Raw genomic sequence first — 25,104 nt, 5'->3', positions numbered from 1 at the left:
AATTTATCAAATGACCAACAAGACACGCGATAAGGTACCGCCTACCAGTCGCCAGCGGCTTTTGAAGTAATCTGTACTGTGCGTACTCCGTCCTTGGGACAGTGGTCTACTACACGGTACGGAGTACGGATTAGTGTAGTGAGGAACAAGGGTGCACATGCTGGAGTGGGTAGGCGAAGCGGGGCATCCGCTAAAAGTCAAGATAAGATAAGGGAGTACCTGGCAACTTTTTTGGAATTCAAGCCGTCAAACTTCCAAGATTCAGCAATATCGACGATGGCGCCAGTACAAGCTCGCCCTAAAAAGGCACCCCGATCGTGGGATGCCCTCACGCCGAGTCTTGCGCAATGGATCCTCGATTACCTCTCGTCAATGGGCTATGAACAGCCCACTCCGGTGCAAAAATCATGCCTCGAGATCTTCCGCGGGAACAAGGACGTCGTGGTAGAAGCCGTCACGGGCAGCGGGAAGACGCTCGCATTCCTAATCCCGGTAGTTGAGGTGCGTAAATCCCCCATTTTCTGAAAATGCTGAGCAATGGGCTGACGTGGGCCCGTGATAGCGGCTGCTCCGGTCCGAAGAGCCAGCGAAGAGGCACCACGTTCAGGGCATCATCATCTCGCCAACTCGAGAGCTCGCATCCCAGATCTACAACGTGCTCGTGTCTCTCATAAGATTCCATGCTCCATCTGCGGACCTCTTGTCGTACTCGAAAAGCGATGAAAAGCGACCTGCTACAACCGAGCCGGTCATCGTTCCGCAGCTGCTGGTTGGTGGCACAATCAAGGCTGCCGAGGATCTGAGCACATTTCTCCGACTATCGCCCAACCTCCTCGTCGGAACACCCGGCCGTCTCGCAGAACTCTTGTCCAGCCCGTATGTTAAGGCACCCGCGTCTTCGTTCGAGGTCCTGGTCATGGACGAGGCCGACCGTCTGCTGGACCTGGGCTTCTCCCCGGAGATCACGCGGATCCTGGGCTACCTCCCCAAGCAGCGCCGTACCGGGTTGTTCAGCGCCTCGCTCAGTGAAGCTGTAGAGAGGCTTATAACCGTAGGTCTGTTGTACCCGCACAAGATTACCGTGCGAGTCAAGAGCCTGAAAGACGGCGGCGAGATCCAGGAGAGGAAGACGCCCATGTCATTACAGATGTCCTACATCATCACGCCTGCGAGCCAGAAGATTCCAGCATTGTGCCAGCTATTAGACAAGCTGGAGCCTCGCCCTGCTCGCTCCATCGTCTTCTTTTCGACCTGCTTCGCCGTGAAGTACTTTGCCCGTGTTCTGCACGGCGTGCTCCCCCCCGGCTTTTCCATCATCTCCCTCCACGGCAAACTCGAACCGCAGGTTCGCGAAAAGAACTATGAGCGGTTCGTCAACGCCACCTCCCCAACCGTCCTCCTGACCACCGACATTGCCGCCCGCGGTCTCGACATTCCCCAAGTCGATCTCGTCGTTCAGCACGACCCGCCGACCGACACCAAGGTCTTCATCCACCGCTGCGGACGCGCCGGACGCGCCGGACGCCGTGGTCTCGCCGTCGTCATGCTGCAGCCCGGCCACGAAGAGGGCTACGTCCAGCTGCTCGAGGTCCGCCAAACCCCCATCACCCCGCTCACAAGGCCCTCCATCTCGGTCACCGACGCCGAGGCCGAGCTCGTCTCGTCCAAGATCCGCGACCAGGCGAAGGCCGACCGCGAGATCTTTCAGCTGGCGCAGCGCGCCTTCGTCAGCTGGGCGCGCAGCTACATGGAGCACCAGGCCACCTCCATCTTCCGCGTGTCTGAGCTCGACTGGGTCGACCTCGCCAAGGGGTACGGCCTGCTCGAGCTGCCCAAGATGCCCGAGGTCAAGGGGCTCGACCGGTCGCTGGGCTTGGGCATCGACACGGAGAGCATCCCGTTCAAGGACAAGGCGCGCGAGAAGAAGCGGCTGGCGGAGCTGGAGCAGTGGAAGAAGGAGAAGGCCGAGCGGGAGGCGCAGCGCGCCAACGGCGAAGACCCGGGCTCGCTGAAGAGGAAGAAGAACGAGGCCTGGAGCGGGAAGCATGAGCATGAGGACGCCAAGGCGGCGCGGCGGGAGAAGAAGAGGAGGAAGAGGGAGGCGCAGCGGCTGGCCCAGATGACAGAGAAGGAGAAGGAGGAGCAGAAGAAGCTGGAGGAGCTGATTGCGGAAGTGAGGAGGAGGAATGCCGGGCAGACGACGGCGGGGGCGGCTGGAGGCCAGAAAGCAGACGCAGCGGATGATGACGACAGCTTTGAGGGGTTTGATGACTGAAGAAATAAAGAGAGGGGGAGGTGTGTGTGTGTGTGGATCAACCAAAGCAGATGAATTGATACCCTGCCATGCAACAACATTCCCGGGCACACCTGTATTGCGCGTCTCCGTCGGTGCTCTCACCTTGCCAACCTTTATCAGATTCCGTCCCATCTCTCCCGCCGCCGCACCCTCACCCCGTGTGCCGGGACCCTCCCACCCCTCGCACAGCACAGCACAGCACGACACGGCACGGCACGGCACCTTATAACCCATTCTCCGTCACGGCACCAATGGCTCCTCCAGTAAGGCGATTTCGCCGAGTTGGAGGAGCCCCCGCTCCGCTCGTTCGGGGTGGGCAACACAAACCGGTTCCGGCCGGTCAGAGAGGTCGCCAGTTCGACCCGCCTACCAACTTGCTCCTTTTCAAACTTGCTAAAAACCACACTTGCTATAGTAAAATCCCCCTACGAGGGGGGTTTTCGTAGCCGACCAGCTTCCCGCATGAGGGGAGTTGGTTGGTGAGCTTTTTGTTCTTTTTTTTCTCCTAGATATTTTTTTTCTTCCCTTCTTAGCATTGAGCAACACAAACTTGTCTTGGTGTCTTGGTGCAGCATTGACAACTTCAGTCCCCATTTCTTCTCTCCTCTCCTCATGGCTACAATCAGTCAAACGTGAGACTCGTTCATGCTACCTATCCCTCTTCCTACATTCATGCCAATTACGTTCTCGTCTTGAAGCCGGTGCTCGAGAGGCGGCATCACGCGTCGCGATGCCTACTGACTTGGTATGGACACGATAGACGAGCTTTAAGCGGTCTCTGCGGGCAACCATGAGGGACTCTTCCGCCCTGATTGCTCGGAAGCTTTCCAAATGTCGTGCGCAGTTACGTACACAACACCGCTCCGCTCGTTCATTAGTAGACAAGGCAGAAACTCGTGCTGAGACAAAACGAAGGTGGTATCATTTGTGAACTAAGCGGCAACTACAAAAACGTGAACGTGAAGCTTACAGCAAATCCTCCTGCAAGTGGTATTTCCCATCTCCTCTCGTTTCCCGACATACTTCGCATCAACAGGGTATCCTTCGCGCACACAATTTTTAGCAGCCCAAACCTCGGTTCTTCCTTGTGGAATAAGCGGACAACGAGGCATTATCATGTCCACCCAAGAGGTTTCTGGGAGGTGTTTTTTTTTGGGGGGGGGGGTATATTTGAGTGAGAGAAAATAAGAAAAAAGCAGATCTGTCAAGTCATTAGGTGAAACATGACGTGTTGCGAGTGAATAGGCAGGCCAGCAGACTGGTGGCCTAAGAGTATTGCGTCGGGAATAATCCTGAAGCAGCGGTTGCGTTTCGAGAGGGAATGGAATGAGAAGGGTGGAGGGTTATTGAACCTCTTCCCTCCACACCCACATTCGGCGAGAGAACATGCGCTTATCAGATGTTCTCAATTATTCTGGCGTGCAGCGCCTGCTGGAAGCCCGAGTCGCCGGCGCCGGCGCCGGAGGGGTCGGCAGTGCTGCTGCCCTCGGCGAAGGGGTCGTTGATGTTGTTGTTGTTGTTGTTGCCGGACAGGGCGGCGTTGAAGGCGGCGGTACTGGGCATGGTCTGGTTGGCGGCGGGCAGGAAGATGACCTTGCTGTTGGCGCTCTTGGCCATGGCCTGCATGGCCTCGAGATAGCGAATCTGCATGGCCGGCGCGGACGACAGGATGTCGGCGGCCTGGCGCATCAGCTTGGCTGCTTCAACCTCGGCCTTGGCGGCAATGATCTTGCTCTCTCCGATCCGCTTGCTCTGGGCGGCCATGGAGAGCGACTCCTGCAGCTCCTGGCTGAAGATGATGTCCTTGATGAGCATGCTCTCGACCTGCACGCCCCAGCCGGTGGCCACGTCCTCGATGATCTCGCCGATGCTCTGGGCGACCTCCTCGCGCCGTTCGATGATATCTTGCAGGATGCGAGAACCCACGACTTGCCTCAGCGTCGTCTGGGTCCGCTCAATCAGGGCCTGGCGGATGTTGGAGATGCCGAAGGCGGCCTTGTGGGGCGAGACGACATGGTAGTAGATCACGCTGGTCAGGTTGAGCGTGACGTTGTCCTTGGTCATGCACGTCTGCTGGCCCACTGTGTGCCGTGTTAGCAGAACCGGGCTCTCTGAGATGAAGTAGTACAGCAAGCGATGGAGGGGAACGAAACGTTACCTTCGGCGATCTGGATCTTCACGTCGACCGAGGTGAGATGCTCGCTCAGCGGGTTGATCTTGACAAGGCCCGGATCGACGGCCTTGTAGAAGCGGCCGAACTTGGTGACCAGGCCGACGTGGCCCTGATTGACTCTCTTGAAGGGGTTGGGGAAACAGATGCAGCAGGGAATGGCGCCCAAGGTGCCGATAACCTCGCCGAGGCAGTCGATCATGGCTCCGTACCAGCCCGGGAAGTGCGCCTCGTCGACGACGCTGGCATAGCTCCGCTGAAGATCCTCGGGCTTGGGAGGCTCGACACGCATGGGCTGCTGGGCCTGGAAACCTCCATTGCCGGATGTGGTCGGTGGGGTTGGGGCCTTGCCCTTGGGGCCGCTATGGTCCGAGACTGAGGCCATTGTGAATTTGTTGTGAACGTGGATATCAGTATCATACACGATGCCCAGAGATGAAGATTGATGTTATGACAAGAAGACGGCCGATGGAGCGGCGTCTTGTTTTATGTTATTTTGTCGGCAGTGTGAACAACGGGCAATGGTTAGCAAGGGGGGGGTTGTTGGGTGGGGCGCAACGTGGAAGGATGCAAGGCTAATCAGGCAGTCAGAACCGGGGGTGCCTGCACTGTGGGGGAAGCCCAGGCTCCCCGCAGCGGCAGTGTGGGATGCGGGACAAGCTTATTGGGCAAGCCATCCAGCCAGGTCACCGGCCCACTCCAATACGATAGATACGGTTGGCCATGCCAAGTCTGGACTATAGTACTTGGTGCTCCGCTTTAACTGCCTACTTTGGAACACTGAATATATAGTGTTTTCCAGTTTATATATGCTACGGACTAGTATGCGCATATTCTGTATACACGGGATAGACTCGAGAAGCTGAACTCGCTGTTGGCTGCTTACTTATAAAACAGACCGAATGTTCGCCATCCCAGTCGCTACCGAAAAATTCAGGCCATATTCCGCTGCAAGCGAAATTGTTTGCTTCGCTGGCTGAGAAGTGCTGAATGGCCAGTTGACTAATGAACTGCTGTGACCTCTTCGGGGCTGTGCTGGCCCCAGCTGCTGAAGCGGTGCCGCAATCCCGTGCTTCCGATCGACTTTGTCCGGCCGATGGCAGTTCTCCACTCCTTTCCCGCATCTACTAGTACACTAGAAGTTATGACATGTCCGGACCCGTGGTTATTGGGTCACAGGGCAGCATCGCCCGGCCTGGTTCCTCGCAGGATGTTTCATACTTTTTGCGCTCCCTGAAGGGATTCGCGGTGCATGCCCATGTGTGATCGTGTTATGCCTGCTTTGCCCGCCCTAATTAATAGAAGCTGCGTGCGCGCAACACCTTCGCTCCTTCATTAGCATCAGAGCAATATTTTGACGCAGCAGCATGTCTGAATGACATTCTAAGAGACTTCATGTTAGTCCAGACGGTTCACGAACGCAATGGACTTGGGATAACCAACGACAGGCACAATGCGGGCAGCGGAAGGCATGCGGCTCTAGAAATCTGCCATCAAGAAGATCACCTCGCGGGAACATGGTGGCTGTGCGAAGCATGGATGAGAATGATAAGCAAGGCCAACTCCTGGGCAGATTAGCCCGGTAACCGAAAGCCCGAACATCGGGACTCGGCAATTCAATGTACTGGACGAAGTACACTCATCACTTCATGCCGGTCGCCAATTGCGCCCCAAAGGGGAGGGGCTTCTACCCAGTGCTGCGTTTTTCAAGAGTACAACTGGCCTGGGTGTGGAGTAGTCTTAGAGTCGTTGATGCCGTGAGTTTGATGCGACCAGAGAGGAAAGGTCCAGGATGCACCATCAGCGACGCCGTTAGAACACTGATTCCGAAAAGGGCCTCGACCAGCTTTTTACAATCAGTGAGCAGTATCCGTTTGCCAGTACGTTACAGCAAACTTTGAGGCACTCTCCAAGTTTCACTATATGAATACCCCGACTATGGTATAATATGCCTCGCGCATCTCTCGTCGAGGCCCATAGTAGGCATGAAACTTCGCTTCATAGGCGTGGGCTCGATCCTGCGGGGGTATCTCCATACCAACTAACGAGGGGACTTATAGCCCCAGCCACACCTTTGTGGCGAATGCACCCTCAATTGTAGGCGGCACACGGAGGAGAGGGAAGAGATCGGCAACGACACCGCCCGAGTTGGTCATTGTGGATGCGCCGAAGGTGCCGGCGAGGGAACGGAAGACGAGCAGCGAGGCCGTCGAGTTGCAGCCGGCCGTGGCGGCGACAAAGGCAACAACGACACCGTGCGTGATGACAAAGAGGATCTTGCGGACGTACAGCTCCGACAGTGGTGCCCACAGTGCCGGGCCGATGGCGAAGCCCAGCACGAAGAGCGAGACGCCCAGCGCGGCCACCTCGGGGCCGGAACCAAACTCGGCCATGACCGGGGCGGACGTCGAGGAATAGGCGGACGAGGTGAGGGTGATGGAGAGGATGGAAAATGTGACGATGGAGGTGAGGAACCACTTCTTGGCGCGCGAGAAGCTCAAAGGGTTGGTCGGGTCGCCAGGCGAGAACTCGACGATTCGATACGACCGCTGACTTTCGAGTCTGGATGGCGCCACGACTTGTTCTTGGCCCTGGCCCTGCTCTTACCGGTTGTCTGCGGAGGGCAGAGGTTTGCCCTCTTCGGGGCCAGAAGCAGCCCGAGGCTCTTCGGATTCCATGTGTGCTTGCGCATGCTCCTGCGCTTGTTTAATTTCCGCTCCTGCCATAATCGGGGAAAAATGGGGAAAAAAAGGGTCAAGGCAAAGGATATGCTTCTCAACTTTGAAAAAGAAAAAGAAGGAGAAGGAGAAGAAATAATCACCTAAATACTGAAGTGATCAATGTACGCGCGGATCGGATCGCAAACTCTGAAGATATCCCGATACGAAACCTGTTCGGTAGGTCGCGCTGTGATTATCCTATGTTGGTTGCCTGAGGGTTCCGACTTACACGGTATTTGGGCAGTCCCAAAAGGGAAGGGGAATGTTAGTGTACGCCTCAGCTTAATCCGCACAGGCGCCGCCGCCAAGGTCCGTCGGTGGCTCCCGTTCCGCCGCTGTCAGGTGGGGTCTTTACGTTGCATTCATCAAGGGGTAAACCGAAGTGTGGTGGGGGGCCAAATGTACCCCAAGTCCCTCGCATGTTTGAACTTGGAAGTCGCCATTGGTTGGCGTCTGGCTTGACGCGGCCAATCAATGTTCTTTCCGCCAGAGTTCCGTCGATGCATCCGACGCATTCCGCCGATTGTTCCGCTTCTGCTTCGCAAATGGCCACGATTTCCTTCCAATGGAGACCAGCAGCGAACGCATCCGCCATGTCGGATCAGAGACTGCCGGTTCGGCGCAGGTTCAAGAGGCTGAAGATTGCCATTGCTTGTGAGCGTTGCCGAACAAGCAAAAAGAAATGCGACGGCGCACGTCCAGGTTTAGTTCTATTTTTGTTTGATCGACTCGACTCAACTATAAGTGTTAACTACCTTACACTAGAGTAGTGAGTGCATCCAAGGACTTCCTAATGGATAGGTACCTTACCTTATCCTGCCATGGAAGTCATGGATGCACCCATTAACTTGAGTCCATTTCTCTCACGGCGTATCCTTTCTAACACTGAAAATTTCTATCGTTCTAACGTTAATTATCCCTTCTACGTGTTGACTCCCGAAGTTCCTAATGATTCCACTCATCGGCCAAATTATTTATTAATACTGACACACGTGGGTGTTATCCCCGTGCTTTTAGCATGCAACCAGTGCCAGAGGAAACGCGCCGCTTGCGTATACCGGAGCGACGCGGGGGCGACCAATGGAAATAATATTATCGGATCGAGAGTACGGCTTGAATTGCCCGACCGGCACGCCTCGCTGCCCGTCCGGGGCCAAACCGCGCCGGCCGATGCCGACCCTCCCGAGCGCGACGGGACGGTTCCCGCTGTGCTGCGCGTGTATGTATGTACATGCATGTAGGGTACATAGCAGGAGAACACAGGAAAGGCGTTCCTGGTCAAAGTCATATTCTAGCTGTCCGACTGGCAGCGAAGTCGATCACATTTTGCGTCTCGGGAGTCTGCTGCAGCCGGGTCCAACATATTCCCCTCTAATTAGCGCTCCTCGACCGCGAATAGTCCGGTCCCCGCGAGTTCATCTCGCGGGAAAAACAATCAAGGAACCCATACTCCATCAGGGAACTTGCCGGTCAAGGTGTCCCTGACGCCTTCTTCCTTCCGCATGCCACTTGTTCAATAGAGAAGAATATCCTCGAAAGGCAGCTTCAACGCACTCTAGTAACATAACTTGGTGGGAGCATGCTTATAGCATCAAACGGTCACACTCAAGACAGTTCACTCCGTCATCTCGGCCGCCAGCGTAGCAATAAGCAATGACCTCGTTGACTCGTGTCTGTTCCTGCCAGCTACCATCCCATGGTATCATCCAAACTGCAAAATAAAGCCAAGACTTTCTGTCAATTTTCCACCCCCAAAAAAGCGCCGAACCTGTCGCAAACGCAGCGATATGACAAAGTGTCGGGGTATCGCCGTGCCATACAGTCATAAAGCCCATACCAGAAGTACCATGCCATGCCATGCCATGCCAAGCCGCGCCGGTGTTTGCCGTGCTGAGCCTATATACATGACCAAAAGGAAACAGTAAAAGAGGAGGAAGCGTAACACGTCGCGGACCTCGTGAGGAAGCCGTTCATTCTGCCGGCTACCCGAGTGCCCCAAGGGGCCAAACTCACACCCACTCACTCCAACTTGATAACATGTCGTCGTCAGTCACTACCGCCGCTGTTCCATCGGCGGAGTCCGGATGATTCGTCCCGTAGTTCCAGAGACACAATGTTTCAAACAGCACTCGTACCAGAGGCTAGACTTTCTCGCTAGAGCCTAATTCATGGGGCGGCTGAACCCTCCGATACCGCTGCCGCGGGAACAGGGGGCTGGGCTTCATTGGCCGTTGACGCAGCGGTGGCGGCTTGCAACGTCTCAATCATCTTGGTCTCCTGCGCGTGATCGGGCGTCGAGTGGTGGTTTGGTGGAATTGGAGGGGTCGGGAGCGGTTGGGTGTGCGTGGCAGAAGGAGAGGGGCGAGACTGGTGAACCTGCGGCGGAGCTGGCTGTGGCGGGGCTGGCTGAGACGCCGACGGAGGTCGAGGAGCGGCTTGAGGTTGGGCTTGCGACTGGGCCTGCGACTGCGGTGGCGATGGCGCCTGTGGCTGCTGACGCTGCTGTGCTTGCGGTTGAGAGTGGGCTTGAGGTTGGGTTTGCGACTGGGCCTGCGACTGCGGTGGCGGTGGCGCCTGTGGCTGCTGATGCTGCTGTGCTTGCGGTTGAGAGTGGGCTTGAGGTTGGGCTTGCGGCTGAGACTGCTGTTGCGGCTGCGGTTGGTGTTGTGGCTGAACCTGTTGGCGATATTGCTGTTGCTGCTGCGCCGACATCGGTTTCTGCGGTTCCAGGCGCGATGGCTGCTGGGGCTGCTGGGGCTGCTGAAGTTTCTGGGGATGGTGAGACTGCTGATGATACTGTTGCTGAGCCTGGGGTCTCGGCTGCTGATGCGGGCCCGGTTGCGGCTGCAGCGGCGGCAAGTTACTCCTGCCCTGCTGCATGGACGAAGCAGGAGCCGGGGCCGGTTGTATTGGAGGAAACGCCGGGACCTTGTGGAGCGAATGCTGGTCTGCGGGCTCCGTCTTGACTCGTGGTGGCGCCGACATCGCTGGGGTCGCGGAGCCATTGGCTGTTGTTGCCGCACCAGCCCCAGAGCCTCCATAGCCGGCAGTAGAGGGGCTTTTCCGTTTCGCCGGCGAGGCAGCGAGGGGGGTGCTCGAAGAAGGGTGGTGGTTGTTGTTCTGCAGACCACCCGCCAAGGTCATGATCCCCTCGATTCTCGCCTGCTCGTCCGCCAAGTTCATGCGCGCCTTCTCCTCTGCCTCCTTACGAGCTGCCTGGCCCGGCGCCCGCGTCTTCAACTCTCCGGTCACGCTCTGGAGATAGTAGGGCATCTCGGAATTCGTCTTCAAGAAGAACAGCTTCAGGTTCCTCGCCTTGTCCTTCAGCTGGACCTGAGTCCGGTCCTTCAGGATGTCGGAGATGGTGCCGTTCGGCCCAAACAGCGTCAGAATCTGGCTCCAATGAGGTCCTTTGACCATGTCGAGACCGGCCATGAGTGCTTTCTCCTCTTCCGCGGTCCACGGCCGCCTCGTAGAGTGCAGACCCTCGCGCCGGGTAGTGTGGGATGACTTGGCAACCGCTGCTTGGCGGGCTTTTTCATAGAGAGCCGCCGTAGGCATCGACTGGTTGGGGGGCAGAGTATCTCCATTCGTTCCTATGGGGGGAGTCGGGGTTGAGCCCTGAGTGTGCGATTGGCGGGGCGATGAATGGTGAGACTGGTTTAGCTGTGCCAAGTACTGGGGATGCACTGTTTGGTGTGCCGGGTTAGCCTTCTCTAACATCGCCACTATGGACGGGGGCGAGCCCTCACCTGTATTGGGCGAATGTGCCGGCGCAGGCATATTTGAGAGCCCGTGGGTAGGGTTGTCGAACTCGCTTTTGAGCTTCTCCGAGATGAAAGAAGCGAGGTTTTTGGAGTCAAAGTCAGAGGCTCCGTCTGAAGAATTCATATTGGTCGGCTGCTCTTTCAACTCAGGGATGCAGTTTGGAAGCGATTCTTCGATCAGCTTCTTGAGTTCCAGCCCGTCATTGCCGGCTGACCCGAACTGGTTCGAGGCGGTTCCGTTCGAGAGGGCGTCCTTCCCCGCTGCCGCAAGGTCGCGGTCTGTTTGCTCCAGTTGAGACTGCAGCAGGGCAGCCAAGGACTTGTCTTCTTCGTGTTGAGAATTGTTGGGGCCTCGGGCTGTGGCAGGCTCGTCCTCACTGAGCGGGATATTTACGCCGTACTTCTCGGCATAATCCACGACTACACCGAGGTGGCTCTGCAGGAAGGCGCTCAAGCTCTCGGTGAACATAGTGGCCGACGATTGCTCCTCTAGTAGTGCTGTCGGAAGGGTGTTAGTCGATACAGAACTCTGCCGCATGAGTCCACAGTGTGCGTGTGTGTGTGTGTGTGTGTGTGTGGCTTACCTTTGATAGATTCGTCGGCCGCGCTCTTGACGAGCTGCTCCCTCCGCTCTCGGATTCGGAGGACGAGCGCCTCCTCGTCGGCGTTCAGGATCATGTCCCCGCTGCGCTGCCTCAGCGAGTCGTCGAAATTGGCTGGGAAGAGGGCACCTAAGAGCTGCGAGACCGGTTGGGACTGTTCGGGCTTGTTGAGCGCATCCAGCAACAGGCGGGTTTTCAGGGACACAAGCAGGTCGGTCAGTGGCGCTTTGTATTCGCCATCCTCGGGGATGAATATGGAGAAGAATGCATCGTGCACGTCCTGAACCGCTACATCGTGGGCCCCGAAGGCACTGACGGCGGTAGCGGCCAGGTTCGACATTCGGATCGTCTCGCGATCCTCGGAGTCGGTGACATCCAGCTCGTCCGGAGACAGCAGTGGCGAGTCACAGAAGGCCTTCCTAGTAGCCACAAAGATGTCCCTCAACATGTCGTAGGATTTGCGGAACTCGGATGTCGGGTTGGCGAGGAGGGACTCTGTCTCGGAGCGCGGCTGTTGCGACAGCCTGAGCAAGATCTGGACGGCAATATTGCCTAATACCGGGAGGCTCATGGAGCGCATGACGTAGAAGGGATTGCTGGATACTTTCACGATTCTGCTTTCGGCTTTTTCGTGGTCGGACGCTGTACTCGCGGGAGCGGCGGTAGCGGGTTGCGAAAGTGCGGCCGCATCTTGCATGACCATGTCGTTGTCTCCCGAGCCGGCATGCTGATCAAAATTGGCAAGGGCGTCATTCAGCATGGCAGCGAAGTCAATGTTTGATCCCCCAGTTGCGTCGTCCTGCTTCGGGGGTGGCTGTTCCGTCCTCTGCCTCTTGGCACTGCTCTCGCCAGAAGCGTCTGAGCTCCTGGGACGTTTCGGGGACCGTGGCTCGGGCGCGTCGTGAGCAGCTGGGAGCGGCGGGACAGTGGAAGGCTGCTGAACGGCTGGCGGGTTCGAGCCATTTGCGCCCAGGTCCGGAACAGGGTGGTCGTCATGGGCGGAAGAGGTGATGGTCGGGAAAGGAGCACTTGCTGTCGTCACAGGAGCAGCGGCAGGGGCGGAGGTAGCTGTCGGAATTGGGTTTGACGCCGGGTCTGGCAAGGGGGCCGGGGTCTCTGGAGAGGTCGAAGGAGCGGGAAGAGAAGGGGCGGGGGCGGGGGCAGGGAGGGCCTCGGAGGCTGGATCCTGCGCTTGCTGCCGTTCATGGGATTGAAGTTGGGAGGTGTCCGTCTCGGTGGGTACGGGTCCGTCCCGAGCGGGAGGTGACACGCCCAGGGCGGCGAGCAGCTCCGCTTCTATTTCTGACGTGTCAGCCATGGCGGGCAAGACAGGATCGCGAAGCCCATTGAATTGGACGAGACAACGTTGCGCTGCGGGGCAAGCGGATCGAAAGCGAAGGAGAGGGTTCGCGGATCGCCGCGGCCGGAGACTGGGTGACTATGCCCAGGATGATCGAATTGTTGCCTACGAGTCTCGTATCGAAACTGTTGGTAGCATGGAGAGTCCTCACTGGACTGAGCGAGCTATGGAGCGATGGTCGCGGGGGCTTGAAGCGGCAGGTTCAAGTGCTCTGGCGTAGGTACCTTAGTTGCTCGTCGGAGAAATTTTCCTAGAGCTGCCGACCGCCGAAGCCCTCTTTCCCAGCCCCAAAATGCTTATCTCTTATCAGCTAGCGCGATACACAGCTCACCCAAGCAGCAATGAAAACTGCATTGAAGAGTGCAAAACCGGCAAACAAAGCGATGCAGTCTCTCAATACCACATCCTGAAAACTCGTAGCAATGCATCGTATCGCCTTGCCGCTCATTTCGGGTTGTTCCCGTTTTGTTGTGCAGAGTGCCCAGGGAACTCCAGAGATTACACAGTACGGCGAAGAGAAAGGTGATGCGTTGTCCATGCCTTCCAAAGTTTGATGAACGCAAGGATGGAAGGTTTTCAGACCAACGTTCAGGTTCCATCCCGCATAGTAAAAAGTGCCGAGTAGGTAGGATCAGACACTCCATACTGCCCTGCCTGACAAAGCGGCCCCAGGTACGGATCAACTCTATCTCGAGTGCAGTACACACGAGTAGTAGTACGGACAAGCTTTGGCGATCAGCCGAGGGCGTTACAAGTTAATAAAGGACAGTTCCTTGTTACAAACTAGTCAGAGACTTGCATCGAGCCTGCAACTGGCCCCACCGCGCTGCGAACTGCCCGGAACTTGACTCTGCTGCTGTTAGTTAGTATAGGCCCTCGACGATGTCATTTCGGAGTTGAATACTTTACCCGCTACGAACGAACACCCCCACTCCACCACGCACGCCTCAAGCATGGACTACATCCGTATTATTCCGTGCTCCGTGCCGCGTGCTCCGTGTAGCTCGCTGCAATTTACCCCGAGCGCAGCTGTTCACCGGCTGCTCCGAGCACCTCGTTGAGAGATCGGCCGCAGGAACGACGCTTCGACGTACCCTCCACAGTAAGGTGCCACATTGGAGGAACCTGGCAACTTCCTCATGATGCTCGACCGGGCGTCTGGAACACTCGCTTTCAGTCAATCGTGCTTTGCGTCACGGGTTGCACGCAGCTTCTCTCCACTAGTTTCTGTGCTACACTTGATCGGAGAGACCCGCCCCCGCAAATCGCTCTTAGAACATTCCCTCCGGGGAAACGGGATGCCAAACACGGTATTACGCTCGCATGTTCAGTGTACTGCGCATGGATTGGTGAGCATGGTGCGACTGCACCCCGCGATTTCCGGGGAAGCGGATTGAGACAAAAGCGACGAACCTCAGTAAGGTACGGGCTCAAATGTCGAAACAGCCATCGGCTTGTCGAGCCCGCTTCAGCTTGGCTTACTGCGCACTGCTAGTAGTCCACTCGTCCGGTGTCGCATGCGGTGGGGTTGCGCGCCGCATTCAGTGCCGCTATCCAAGCATATTGCGGGGAAGCCGGGGGTCGCATCCGCAAATCAGAGGAAGAATCTGGCCATGGGGCGCGGACGAGTGGGACTCCCCCGCAGCATCGGAGGTTTGGAGAGAAAGTGGAGGGTGACCCATTACAAATGTATGTACAACGTATCTCCGTATGTACGGACTACATACCTATGTCCACTCTATGGATCTAGTACCCCATAGTAGTAGGCTGAGAGAAGCCCCGAAAAAGTCGCGACAGGCTGGCTTCTGTTTTCTTTCTTCCAGCGTGCTGGTCTCCTGATGAACGTCGTCGAGACAGAAAGATTCAAGATGGACAAGTGGGAAAACGCAATAACGGCAATGGGCATGCGCGCCTCTGGTGCTTCTCGAGTGTTCGTTGAGAGGCCGACGTCACTTCCATTAATCCGTTGAGGCGTCGACCCCGCTTGGCTGCCGCCTAGCTTGGCTATCATCGTGTTCCACTCGGCCGTGGCGGGGAGGGGTGAACGGGGGGAGGAGTCGGGGCAGCAGCGATGCGATCGCCGTGCTTGCATTCCTTGTCTCGACTGCATTGCCACACCCACCCGGTCGTCTCCATACCCCTCAACCCCATCTCAACTGTTCAGGAATTCATCAATCGTTTATAAGTTCAGGCCAAACCCTTCATCCCATCTCTTTCCTCCTGCTCCTGCACCTCATCCTCCCAAGTCGTCTCATTCTTCTCAAATTTAATTCCCTCGATTCGCACTCCTAAAGGCGTTCTTCCCGCGTACACAGAGGAAGCTCTGAGTGAACCTCCGCTAGCTCCAGCACCACATCCGCCACGGCTGATCTCCTCCTCCTCTTCCACCACCACCACAACCACTGCCGCCGCCGCCGCCGCCGCCACAATGTCCAACCTCTTCGTCGAGCTCAAGACGCCCATCACGGGCCCCTACAAGCAACCCACCGGACTGTAGGTCACATCCCCGGCGCTCTCCCTCCCCATTGAGTGAATGAGGGGACAAGTGAGACATGGACGGTGTTAAATCGCGACGTGAGACTAACATTCACTCCCCCCTGCTTCCCAGTTTCATCAACAACGAATTCGTCGAGGGTGTGGAGAAGAAGACGTTCGAGGTCATTAACCCGAGCACCGAAGAGGTCATCTGCTCGGTGCACGAGGCCACAGAGAAGGATGTCGACATCGCCGTCGCCGCCGCCCGCAAGGCGTTTGAGGGCGAGTGGCGCCGCGTCACCCCGCAGCAGCGCGGCGTCCTGCTGCTAAAGCTGGCCGATCTCGCCGAGAAGAACCTGGACCTTCTGGCCGCGGTCGAGTCGCTCGACAACGGCAAGTCCATCACCATGGCCCGCGGCGACGTCGCCGCCGTTGTCGGGTGCATCCGCTACTACGGCGGCTGGGCCGACAAGATCGAGGGCAGGACCATCGACATCAACCCGGACATGTTCAGCTACACGAGGCGCGAGCCGGTATGCGATTCCTTTCACCTCTCTGCTGTGCTCCCCTACCCTACTCCGAGAGTACAAGCTAACCTTGGACTTTTTGTTCCCCGCCCTCCGGTAGATTGGTGTCTGCGGCCAAATCATTCCCTGGAACTTCCCGCTGCTCATGCTTGCGTGGAAGATCGGCCCTGCGCTGGCCACCGGAAACACGGTTGTCCTCAAGACGGCCGAGCAGACCCCGCTGTCGGCCCTCGTCTTTGCCCAGTTCGTCAAGGAGGCCGGCTTCCCCCCGGGCGTCCTCAACATCATCTCGGGTTTCGGCAGGACCGCCGGCGCCGCCCTCTCGTCGCACATGGACGTCGACAAGATCGCCTTTACCGGCTCCACCATCGTCGGCCGTACCATCATGAAGGCCGCCGCCTCGTCCAACCTGAAGAAGGTCACCCTCGAGCTCGGCGGCAAGTCTCCCAACATTGTCTTCAACGACGCCGACATCGAGGAGGCCATCAGCTGGGTCAACTTTGGCATCTACTACAACCATGGTGCGTTTTGCCATTCTATCCCTCAGGAGCAGCAGTACCAGTAGCAGCAGCGTGACTAACAGAGCTTGCCTCTTCCCCTCAACAGGCCAATGCTGCTGCGCCGGTTCGCGCATCTACGTCCAGGAGGGCATCTACGACAAGTTCGTTGAGGCCTTCAAGAAGCGGGCGGAGCAGAACAAGGTGGGCGACCCGTTCCACCCGGAGACCTTCCAGGGCCCGCAGGTCAGCCAGCTGCAGTACGACCGCATCATGGGCTACATCCAGTCGGGTAAGGAGCAGGGCGCGCGCGTGGTGACGGGCGGCAACCGCCACGGCGACAAGGGCTACTTCATCCAGCCGACCATCTTCGCCGACGTGAGGCAGGACATGACGATCATGCAGGAGGAGATCTTCGGCCCCGTCTGCGCCATCGCAAAGTTCTCCACCGTGGAGGAGGCCATCAAGCTCGGCAACGACACCTCCTACGGTCTGGCCGCCTCGGTCCACACCAAGGACCTCAACACGGCCATCCGCGTCAGCAACGGTCTCAGGGCCGGCACCGTCTGGGTCAACTGTAAGCCGTTCCCCCTCTTCCCCCCTTCCCCCTCCCCCGGGGGGCCCCGGGGGATTCTTCCCCTCCCGGACTTGTTACTGACCAACCCCGTTTCTTTTCCTCCCCACGGACAGGCCACAACATACTCAACCACGCCCTCCCGTTCGGCGGCTTCAAGACGTCCGGCATCGGCCGCGAGCTCGGCGAGCTGGCCCTGGCCAACTACACCGAGAACAAGAGCGTTGCCGTCAACATGGCCGGCAAGCTGTTCTAAAATCTCATGCCCCGGGCTAGGGTCCAAGGGGAGGCCTATACCCCCAACAGATTTCCGTCTACCGATTGGATTGATTCAGGTCACATGAAAGCGGAAGAACGCGGGCGGGATGGATCGGTTCTCTTTCCCTTGCCGGTTGTCTTTTCATCTTCATCGCTCTGGGCGAGAGGGCATGAGTAAGACTGTGATGAGCAATGACTGTATAACTGGCTGATAGCAAAATATTCATCGTAGATTGTTATTTCTGTATTCGAATATGATTGTCTTTCTTAAGGACAGGTGAATGACCTATGTTGTGTCACTCGGAGAAGTAGGGGTGATGATATGCGTGGGTCGTAACGCCTAGAAACAGATAATTATGTCCATCAAGTCGGCCTCAGCAGTCGGATCCGTGAGGCTAATGACGGAGTGGCTTCAGCCGCTAGCATCCATCATCGCTACTTAGTGGAGAAGGTTGGTGACGAGCAATCACTCGGTAAAGGAATATCGGAACGGCCAACGAGGGCGCAGACAATCCTCTGGAGATATAGTCCCAGTGTGCCGTCGAATCTTTGATGCTAAAAACGAAGAAAAAAAAGATACCATGGCTTTGAATATGGGAATTCGTCTCGAGGTATGCAGAAGGATATCAAGGCATGCGAAGGCAAATCAAGGGACAGTATGACAATGCCGAGGTGGATCGGGGTAGGTCAAAAGAACACCTCGGGGGTAATCTTTGTTTACATGATGCCTCGTTTAAGAACCAGTGTGCCTGACCGGCCACGGCTCACGGAAGAAGAGGGTTGCTGGTCAGTTACCGTAGTCTTCTGATGACTGGTGAAATATGCGAGCCAACACCAGTTATGAGGTGAGAGGTGTCGAGGTGAAAACACATCCTCCTTACCAACCAACATACCACGGGGTTCGAGGATGAATACATGCCGAGAGGCAGACCCGGGCTGGGACATAGTCCCTCTGCCGCCTCGAATGTTGCCGCGTATTCAACAACCAAGTGAGAATGTTGGACGGTGTGACACTGACACCCCCCCTCGGGTGGTTCCCGGCGGCCGGAAGTGTCTATCTACCTCGCCGGAACCCAAGGTGACAGCCAGAGTGGCAAAATGGACATGTCCTAGAGGTTGGGATGCGAGATTCAAGAGGAGGGGCAGACGCATACAAGGCAAACCACAAGGTCGTACCGTTCGCCAAGCCCATCTGGTTGCCTTTTCCGCTCTCGTCACCACAGAACCGTACCTCACCGGCTAGGACAGCACACTCCTTGGATGGGAAGTGGGCCGATGCAGGAGGAGGAGAATCAGACAGATGAGGGGAAGAGAACCCCTGCTTCCTGCTTCCTGCTTCCTGAAGAAGATAAACTGCAACCAGGAGACGAGAGCCACGGGATTCCCTCGCCTGCAAGGTCCTCCACGTCCGAATCCGCGTCCAGTCGAGGGCGGTTGGTGACGATCTCGGACTTGAGCGAGAGGCCTAACGGTCAGCCAGCAGGCAGATGAGTGGGGGGAACGGGGGAGGAGCAGCCGGCAAGACGGCGAGACGGCAAGACTGTTGGTTGATCTCGTCGGGTCAGGGTGCAAAACGGGCAGAGGTGAGCTGGGTACGGAAGACATGAAAGAGCCAGATAGAGCGAAAACGGCGTGGCCGCGGAGTCTTCGTCGCCAACTGGTCTCTCTTCAGCAAAACAAAAGAGGTCAGGGATAAAGAGAGGATATACATCGAAGCACGAGAGGCTCCCATCAGAAAGCATGGAAACAGAGACATGGAGCCGCAACGGAGTGCTTCGCGCACCAGTCAAGCAGCCAAGCCGAGCACCCCATAGCATGCCCATAGCATGCCGGTTATGGGGCTAGTTGCCTTGCGCGTTGTCTGATATCTGAGCAGCTGTACACCCTCACACCGTGTCCCACCCTCGGTCAAGTCCGGATGATGGGGTGACCCCCGGGTGTCCCCGAGCTGCAGCTGGGCTTTCTCCACAACGGCGCAAGCCCTCTGGCAAATGCTCACTGAGGCGAGGAGGAGGTGGGCACAGGGGAAGTTGCCTTGTCTGGTGGCCATCCCTTACTAGGAAGGGGGAAAAAAAGGACCAAAGACATAGCAGGCTCTCGGCAAGACGGGTCATAGTATGTTGAGAAAGATCAGACAGGGACCCCGGATATGTCCGGTCAGAAGCAGAATTGACAGCCCCCCTCCCATTCTCCTCCGTCTCTCTTACCCTCTCCTGCGGCCCTAAGGTTGGTGCTGATCGCCAGGGATACTGGTGATCGTGTAGGAGGTGCGGAGAGCCTCGAGCCGACCACCTAGCCTAGCCTAGGTTACGGAGCCCGAGAGTCCCTTGTTTTTCCGGCTGTCGTGCGGAAGACCACGGTAGCATTCCAAGTCGAAGAAGAGGATCAGTCTGGTTTGAGTGACGTCGGAGACAGGAAGGGAAAAAAAAGAGGGATATGGGAGAGAAAGACGCGGGTAGTTGGTCGTCAACGTGTCTGCTCTGAGCGCCAGTCACGCCGTGGTCTGCAAGGTTCCTGCGAGCTACAGTGTAGACGTTGACGTTGCGCCCAAGGCGTTTTCCCTGTGTTTCCGTTGTTGATTTTCGAAGTCCAGGCACAGCGTTTCGCGGCGGCTTTCCAAGTAGTCGGTTAGGTAGCACAACTCTTGGTCCGTCTCTTCGTTTGCGAGCTACCCCCCCTTTCCTTCTTCTGGCTCTTTCGTTGTTCCGCAGAGACAGGACAAGAATCGGCTAACACAAGCCGCCGGAGTTAGAGACGCCACCCGATACGACGCGGAGCAACGTTCAGAGTCCCCAGCATGTACACCCAGTGTCTGAAAGCGTTAGCGGTCGAGGTCGCGACAGTACGGAAAATACCCGGGCAGCCGTCGACGGGAGCCGGTCCCCTGCCAAGTCTTCGTCGTGGGCTTTGATAAGCTGTTGACAGATACTGGGAGCTTCCAGATCGCGAGAGGGAAAGGGAGGGATGAAGGGAGGGAGGAGGAGGCTGTGCATTCGGAACGAACACCTGACCACCTGGCCGTCGAAAGGGTGTTTCCATGTTTTTTCCTCTTCTTTTTCTCCTTTTTGTCGCCTCTACGACCGATCCGTCTAGCCTGGGAACGAGGCCTGTCAGGGTTCAAGAGAGGACGACGTCATTCGTGGGGTACTGCGTCGAGGCCGCGGACCGAGCCAGGAACTAGCGAGGCGGCCTCCCTCTTTTGTCCTTCCCAGACAAGACGACCACAATAACTAGATTGGGTTAGGCGCTTAAGCCTAGGCTGACATACCTTGGAAATGGTACTGTATGTACATACATACTGTACGTGCGGCAACTGCACAGCAGGTCTGCTCCCGCTCAATCTTGAGAGTGTGCGTGCTAAGGAGCGGCAGCCAAGGGGCCTTGGGAGCGGCGGCCGCCAACCTAAATGCAATTTAATCGGGGCAGTCAGATTATTATTGTAGCCAGGTTGTGTAGTGCCGCAGCCTCGTGAGAACCATCCAACGAGGGGCTCAAGGGACAAGGGAAAAGCCCAATACTATACATACATACGTCAGGTTTCAGCCGCGGCTGGGGCTGAGCAACTCAAGGCTCACCCCGAGTCCTGCAGACCCTGGATCTGGCCGGGCGAACCCAGGTGTGGGAAAAACTGTGCGTCAGATACGGTACCGGTGCTACTCTGTATTCCGCAAGCGGGTCTCGTCTACAGTAGCACAGAAACACGGTACGGTATGCAGGCCAGTGCCCCTCCCCCGACTCCTCCCGGCGGCGACACGGCCGGAGACTGACGTCTGTCGACGCTCCAGGTTCTGGGTGGGAGATGCCATCGCATGACGTCGGATTCGAGTGTGACTTATCGACATGGTCGGGGCAAACAAAACGGGTGCCTTGGCAGAGACGGCATGTCACCCACTCACCGAGGCCGATGACGCAAACGACGGCCGACCCCGACGTGTGCCGATTTTGAGGAGGCGGAAAGGATTCTTCAGCGCAGTTTGGCGAGGCCTGTAACCCCACCTCTCATTGTGTGTTCCGTAAAATGCTTGTAGCAGTCATGCATGGTACGGATTACACAAATGAAATTCGAAAACTACTTACTGTGGTAGACTTTGGAGCCTGCCGGTGCACAAGGCAGGAACTCTCCCGCACTTTCAGGCATCCCCTGTCGGCTGGCAGCTGCCCATGTACTGTGTAAAACGCAGTATGTCAGGTATGTAAGGAATACGGATTATTATTGCAGATACTACTGACCATGGTCCTGGACTGTACACACACGAAGAAGTCCGTAGTATAGACTCAGACTAACGAGTTTAAAACGGCCGAGGGCGGCTGGCTGACGAATGGTTTGGTTTCTCCCACTTGCATAAACCGCCAGGTGTTACGGGTTAATAATGCTTTTGCACCCATGTCCAGGTTAGCGGTTGCCTCTTAAGGCATGGCCCACAGGCTTGCCGCAAGCGCACAGCCGCCATCAAGGTACGTACTGTACGTACATGCCTCTGGCGGTCTCGCCCTCTCTCCTCGGCCTTTGCTTCACGCTACACGCGCCTTCCACACAATTTGCTCCAGCAAAGTCGCATCATGGTCTTCCTCTACTACTGTACCTCGGGACGTAACCAGCTACTTCCCGCATCTCTTACCATTTGGGCGCGCACCCGCGTACACACACATGACGATCGATCCGAAAGGCCCCGGCCCCTCTGCCCACTGCTCGGCTCTTTCACCTCACCGCGCTGCGCAGTCCCCGCGGCCTCCCCGCGGCCTCCGCTTGGATTCTATTAGACCGATATCATCGCGATCCTCTGTGGAGATAACAGGACCCTTCGCTGACTTGCCCAACCCCCACCACTTGGTTTGCCACCTTGGCGCCTTGCCTACAACACTGCTGTGCATACACACTATGCTCTTCGGCAGCAGGCACCGAGATAGTGTGAGCTCCAAGGAAGCTCGGTCGCTGATCGGCACCGGGGTACGGGAGTGCTTTCCATGTCAAAAGCAGGGGTTCCAAAGGGGTTAGTTACTATGTAGTGCTCCTCCGAGCAGCGGCCGCTCAACCCATTCCCAGGCCTGCCCCAGGTTGCGGACCCGTGACTAATCCGATGTCCTGTGGACGTCTCTAGACCGCACCGGTTTGAGAAATCTCGGGTCAAAGTCAACCTGACGGGCGTGGCCTCGTTGTGCGCCCCGCCTACTGGAAAGAGTCCTGCGACTCTTCGTAACACCTCTTTGCTCGTCCCTCCCGCGGGTAGGTCAAGTCTCTATCTTGTACCCCCCCTACTTTTCTCGATGAGTAGTCTCATCGAAACTTGGATCTGGAGCCTCTACTCGAGACCACGCCACTCTCGGCCGCTTGGCCCAACCCTGGTCTACCCTCGCGGCCTCGCTGGCTACCTGCGCTACCTTCCCCCTCCCCACAACGGACGTACATAGAATCGCTTGCATACACACATGCATACACAGGAGTGTATGAAGTACCATACTCAGGGGTGCCATGTCCTCTCCCCCATAGGCCTCCCCACTCAGCCTTACCAGGCCTCCCATGTTCCGTACTCCATCATCAACGTCCATATCTACAGCTTAAATATTCCACTTATCCCCCTTCCCGGGGGGCATGTCGTCTTCTCCATGCCTCCCTTCTCACATCCTACAACTGCTCCAACGCAAACGCCGAACTCCTACCGCCCAAGACATCACCACGATCAACCCTCAGCTCCCCAACCAACCCACCAACCCACCAACCCACCAACACCACTAGCCCGGCTTCTCTGTATCCGCGTCTCCACATGACTACTGCCCGCTCCCGCCGAGTCTACTTCGAGGACGAGATCCGGGCAGCAGAGGCGCGGCGAACCCGCGGAGACAGCCAAAGAAGTCGATCAGGCCGAAGCCGCAGCGCCGACCGCGTACACGGCCTCTTTGACGACGCCGAGATGGCCCAGGGCCGCGATCGTGTGGTCGGCCGCGAGGCCTACGACCAGCTGCTGCGCGAGAACCAGTACCTCCGCATCGAGCTGCGCGAGCTCGAGTCGGCGCAGGCCTGGATCGACCAGCTCCGCCGCGAGAATGCCGAGCTCAGGCAGGAGAACCGGGAGCTGCGCGAGCTCGAGTCGGCGCAGGCCTGGATCGACCAGCTCCGCCGCGAGAATGCCGAGCTCAGGCAGGAGAACCGGGAGCTGCGCCGGGCCGGCGGCGGCGGCGGCGGCTACGCGTCGTCCGACGTCAACGACGGAGCCGCCACCGGCCACCACAAGGACACCAAGCTGCGCAAGAAGGTGGCCAAGCTCGAGGTCGAGGTCGACGAGCTCAAGACCAAGCTGAGCGACGCCAAGGCCAAGACCGCCAAATGGCGCGCGCTCTACGACGAGCTCAGCCAGGCGTACGAGGACGTCAGGCGTCGCGAGAGGGACGCCCAGCGCCGCGTCGACATCGTCCGCCAGAACATCACCCTCGTCGAGGAGGCCAAGACTCGCCTCGAGCAGGAGAACGCCTCGCTCAAACTCGGCATCGACCTCGACCTCGACCTCGAGGACCGCCTCCGCCGTCGGCAAAACTACTGATTCGCTCTCTTTTTTCCGTCCTCCCTTTCCCCCTCTTTTGAGTTCTACCCCTCAAGGGCGCTTGTATCAATACATGTTCTTTTCCACATTCCAGGTTTGGTCTTTGGGAACGTTACGGAAACGGGTTTGGGTCTAGGAGTCTGGGGTTTACAGCATCGGCGAATGCTTGTACGGTTGTGGTACAACGATACATCCTATCTACTTGGAGTTGTCTTTAGAAGGGCGGTTCTTGGAGCAGATTTTTTTTTTGGGGGGGGGGGGGTTTCTTCTTTGGGAATCTCGGTTTCGAGGCCACCAAAGTGTGTTTTTTTTTTTTTTTTTTAAATTACGTTGGCCCACATCAGGCGTCGTTCCACGGTCCGTCAACGGCAACGAAGAGGACGGATCATTAGTCTGAGCAATACAGGCGTTACGGCAAGATGCCTCTCTCGAAAGAGGCGTTTCAAGGCCTTGATCAGAACAGAGAAGCACACACAGGAGACGAGAAACAAAACATGGTAATAATAATCATCATCGAGTCACACATCCCATCTTCGCAGCACATCCAATCACATGCTTCACTCTTTGTGTCTCTGTCTCCTTCAAGTGTGGACGACACGACCGTCCAGGTCGTTTATTCTTCTAGTTCGCAACAGAGGAGCCTGTCGTGTAAGGGTATGCCACCCCGAATTTTCGGTCAGCCATGGCTGAGCGACTTGTCTGGTGCGATTGCACGACAGTGTCCTCGTGTCACCCCGGCACTGCGAGGAGCAAAGCCAAATGCAAGGCATGCTGTGTGCCCTCGGCCCTGACAAAGGGCAGGCAACTTGTTGCAATACGTTTGGAGCCGAACATTGGTGCTCCACTAAAATTTTTTGGTTTTTTTATTTTTATTTTTATTTTTATTTTTATTTTTATTTTTATTTTTATTTTTATTTTTATTTTTATTTTTATTTTTATTTTTATTTTTATTTTTTTTTGCATGCGCGCAGTAGCAAACGGGGGGCATCGAAGGCTGATTTTTTTGGATGTAAGATTACGTATGATGCGTTGCTCTACGCAGAGTGTGTGAAACCAGAAATGAAGATGAGGAAAGGGTATCATGGCAGGTACTACTGTACGTGAGCTCGGGAGGGCAAAACGCGGCGCGTTGGCAGACGAGATCGCTCAGGTTCGCCGCTGCAAGGTGCTGCAAGGTGCTGTGCCGATGTGGCAAGGAGCTACTGCTGTGCAAGGACACCTAGGAATACTTTAGGTAGGTTAGGTATGTACGGGACTCTAAGGACTACGGGCGGTGCGGTCCTTCCCAAAAACGTCCCACCAAATCTGCGGTGGATAGAAGA

The 25,104-nt window shown here is 56.9% G+C and overlaps 8 protein-coding genes across 8 annotated transcripts; 4 read left to right on the top strand and 4 right to left on the bottom strand.

Moving 5' to 3' along the window:
• Positions 1 to 276: 276 nt before the first annotated feature.
• Positions 277 to 2,347, top strand: MYCTH_2084467 (uncharacterized protein; the record flags this gene model as incomplete). Its single annotated transcript, XM_003666627.1, has 2 exons — positions 277 to 501; positions 563 to 2,347. The coding sequence occupies 2 exons, from the start codon at positions 277 to 279 to the stop codon at positions 2,273 to 2,275; spliced, it is 1,938 nt and encodes a 645-aa protein (XP_003666675.1). The 3' UTR covers positions 2,276 to 2,347.
• A 1,344-nt stretch (positions 2,348 to 3,691) lies between these two features.
• Positions 3,692 to 4,986, bottom strand: MYCTH_85367 (stomatin-like protein; the record flags this gene model as incomplete). The annotated part of the gene is made up of 2 exons (XM_003666626.1): positions 4,455 to 4,986; positions 3,692 to 4,377 (listed from the first exon to the last, which is right to left on the bottom strand). Exons 1-2 carry the CDS (start codon positions 4,849 to 4,851, stop codon positions 3,692 to 3,694), a joined length of 1,083 nt encoding a protein of 360 aa, XP_003666674.1. The 5' UTR covers positions 4,852 to 4,986.
• Positions 4,987 to 6,452: 1,466 nt separating this feature from the next.
• On the bottom strand, positions 6,453 to 7,215 carry MYCTH_2311571 (uncharacterized protein). The gene has a single exon (XM_003666625.1). The coding sequence runs from the start codon at positions 6,857 to 6,859 to the stop codon at positions 6,521 to 6,523; it is 339 nt and encodes a 112-aa protein (XP_003666673.1). The 5' UTR covers positions 6,860 to 7,215; the 3' UTR covers positions 6,453 to 6,520.
• A 564-nt stretch (positions 7,216 to 7,779) lies between these two features.
• Positions 7,780 to 8,706, top strand: MYCTH_2130591 (uncharacterized protein; the record flags this gene model as incomplete). Its single annotated transcript, XM_003666624.1, has 3 exons — positions 7,780 to 7,840; positions 8,204 to 8,405; positions 8,586 to 8,706. 3 exons carry the CDS (start codon positions 7,780 to 7,782, stop codon positions 8,704 to 8,706), a joined length of 384 nt encoding a protein of 127 aa, XP_003666672.1.
• A 492-nt stretch (positions 8,707 to 9,198) lies between these two features.
• On the bottom strand, positions 9,199 to 12,976 carry MYCTH_2311569 (uncharacterized protein). The gene is made up of 3 exons (XM_003666623.1): positions 11,538 to 12,976; positions 10,939 to 11,451; positions 9,199 to 10,875 (listed from the first exon to the last, which is right to left on the bottom strand). The coding sequence occupies exons 1-3, from the start codon at positions 12,871 to 12,873 to the stop codon at positions 9,353 to 9,355; spliced, it is 3,372 nt and encodes a 1,123-aa protein (XP_003666671.1). The 5' UTR covers positions 12,874 to 12,976; the 3' UTR covers positions 9,199 to 9,352.
• Positions 12,977 to 15,034: 2,058 nt separating this feature from the next.
• Positions 15,035 to 17,521, top strand: MYCTH_2140820 (uncharacterized protein). Its single transcript, XM_003666622.1, has 5 exons — positions 15,035 to 15,408; positions 15,524 to 15,923; positions 16,018 to 16,438; positions 16,524 to 16,991; positions 17,105 to 17,521. The coding sequence occupies exons 1-5, from the start codon at positions 15,344 to 15,346 to the stop codon at positions 17,242 to 17,244; spliced, it is 1,494 nt and encodes a 497-aa protein (XP_003666670.1). The 5' UTR covers positions 15,035 to 15,343; the 3' UTR covers positions 17,245 to 17,521.
• Positions 17,522 to 20,423: 2,902 nt separating this feature from the next.
• Positions 20,424 to 21,896, bottom strand: MYCTH_2113341 (uncharacterized protein; the record flags this gene model as incomplete). The annotated part of the gene is made up of 8 exons (XM_003666621.1): positions 20,424 to 20,476; positions 20,542 to 20,648; positions 20,822 to 20,904; positions 21,143 to 21,267; positions 21,324 to 21,412; positions 21,477 to 21,488; positions 21,710 to 21,788; positions 21,866 to 21,896. 8 exons carry the CDS (start codon positions 21,894 to 21,896, stop codon positions 20,424 to 20,426), a joined length of 579 nt encoding a protein of 192 aa, XP_003666669.1.
• A 1,005-nt stretch (positions 21,897 to 22,901) lies between these two features.
• On the top strand, positions 22,902 to 23,863 carry MYCTH_2311562 (uncharacterized protein). The gene has a single exon (XM_003666620.1). The coding sequence runs from the start codon at positions 23,009 to 23,011 to the stop codon at positions 23,780 to 23,782; it is 774 nt and encodes a 257-aa protein (XP_003666668.1). The 5' UTR covers positions 22,902 to 23,008; the 3' UTR covers positions 23,783 to 23,863.
• The last annotated feature ends 1,241 nt before the right edge of the window (positions 23,864 to 25,104 follow it).

Source organism: Thermothelomyces thermophilus, chromosome 7 (genome assembly GCF_000226095.1).
Source record: "Thermothelomyces thermophilus ATCC 42464 chromosome 7, complete sequence".
Classification (NCBI taxonomy): Eukaryota; Fungi; Ascomycota; class Sordariomycetes; order Sordariales; family Chaetomiaceae; genus Thermothelomyces; species Thermothelomyces thermophilus.
Note: the sequence above shows the minus strand (reverse complement) of the source record. Positions and strands in the feature narration are given on the sequence as shown.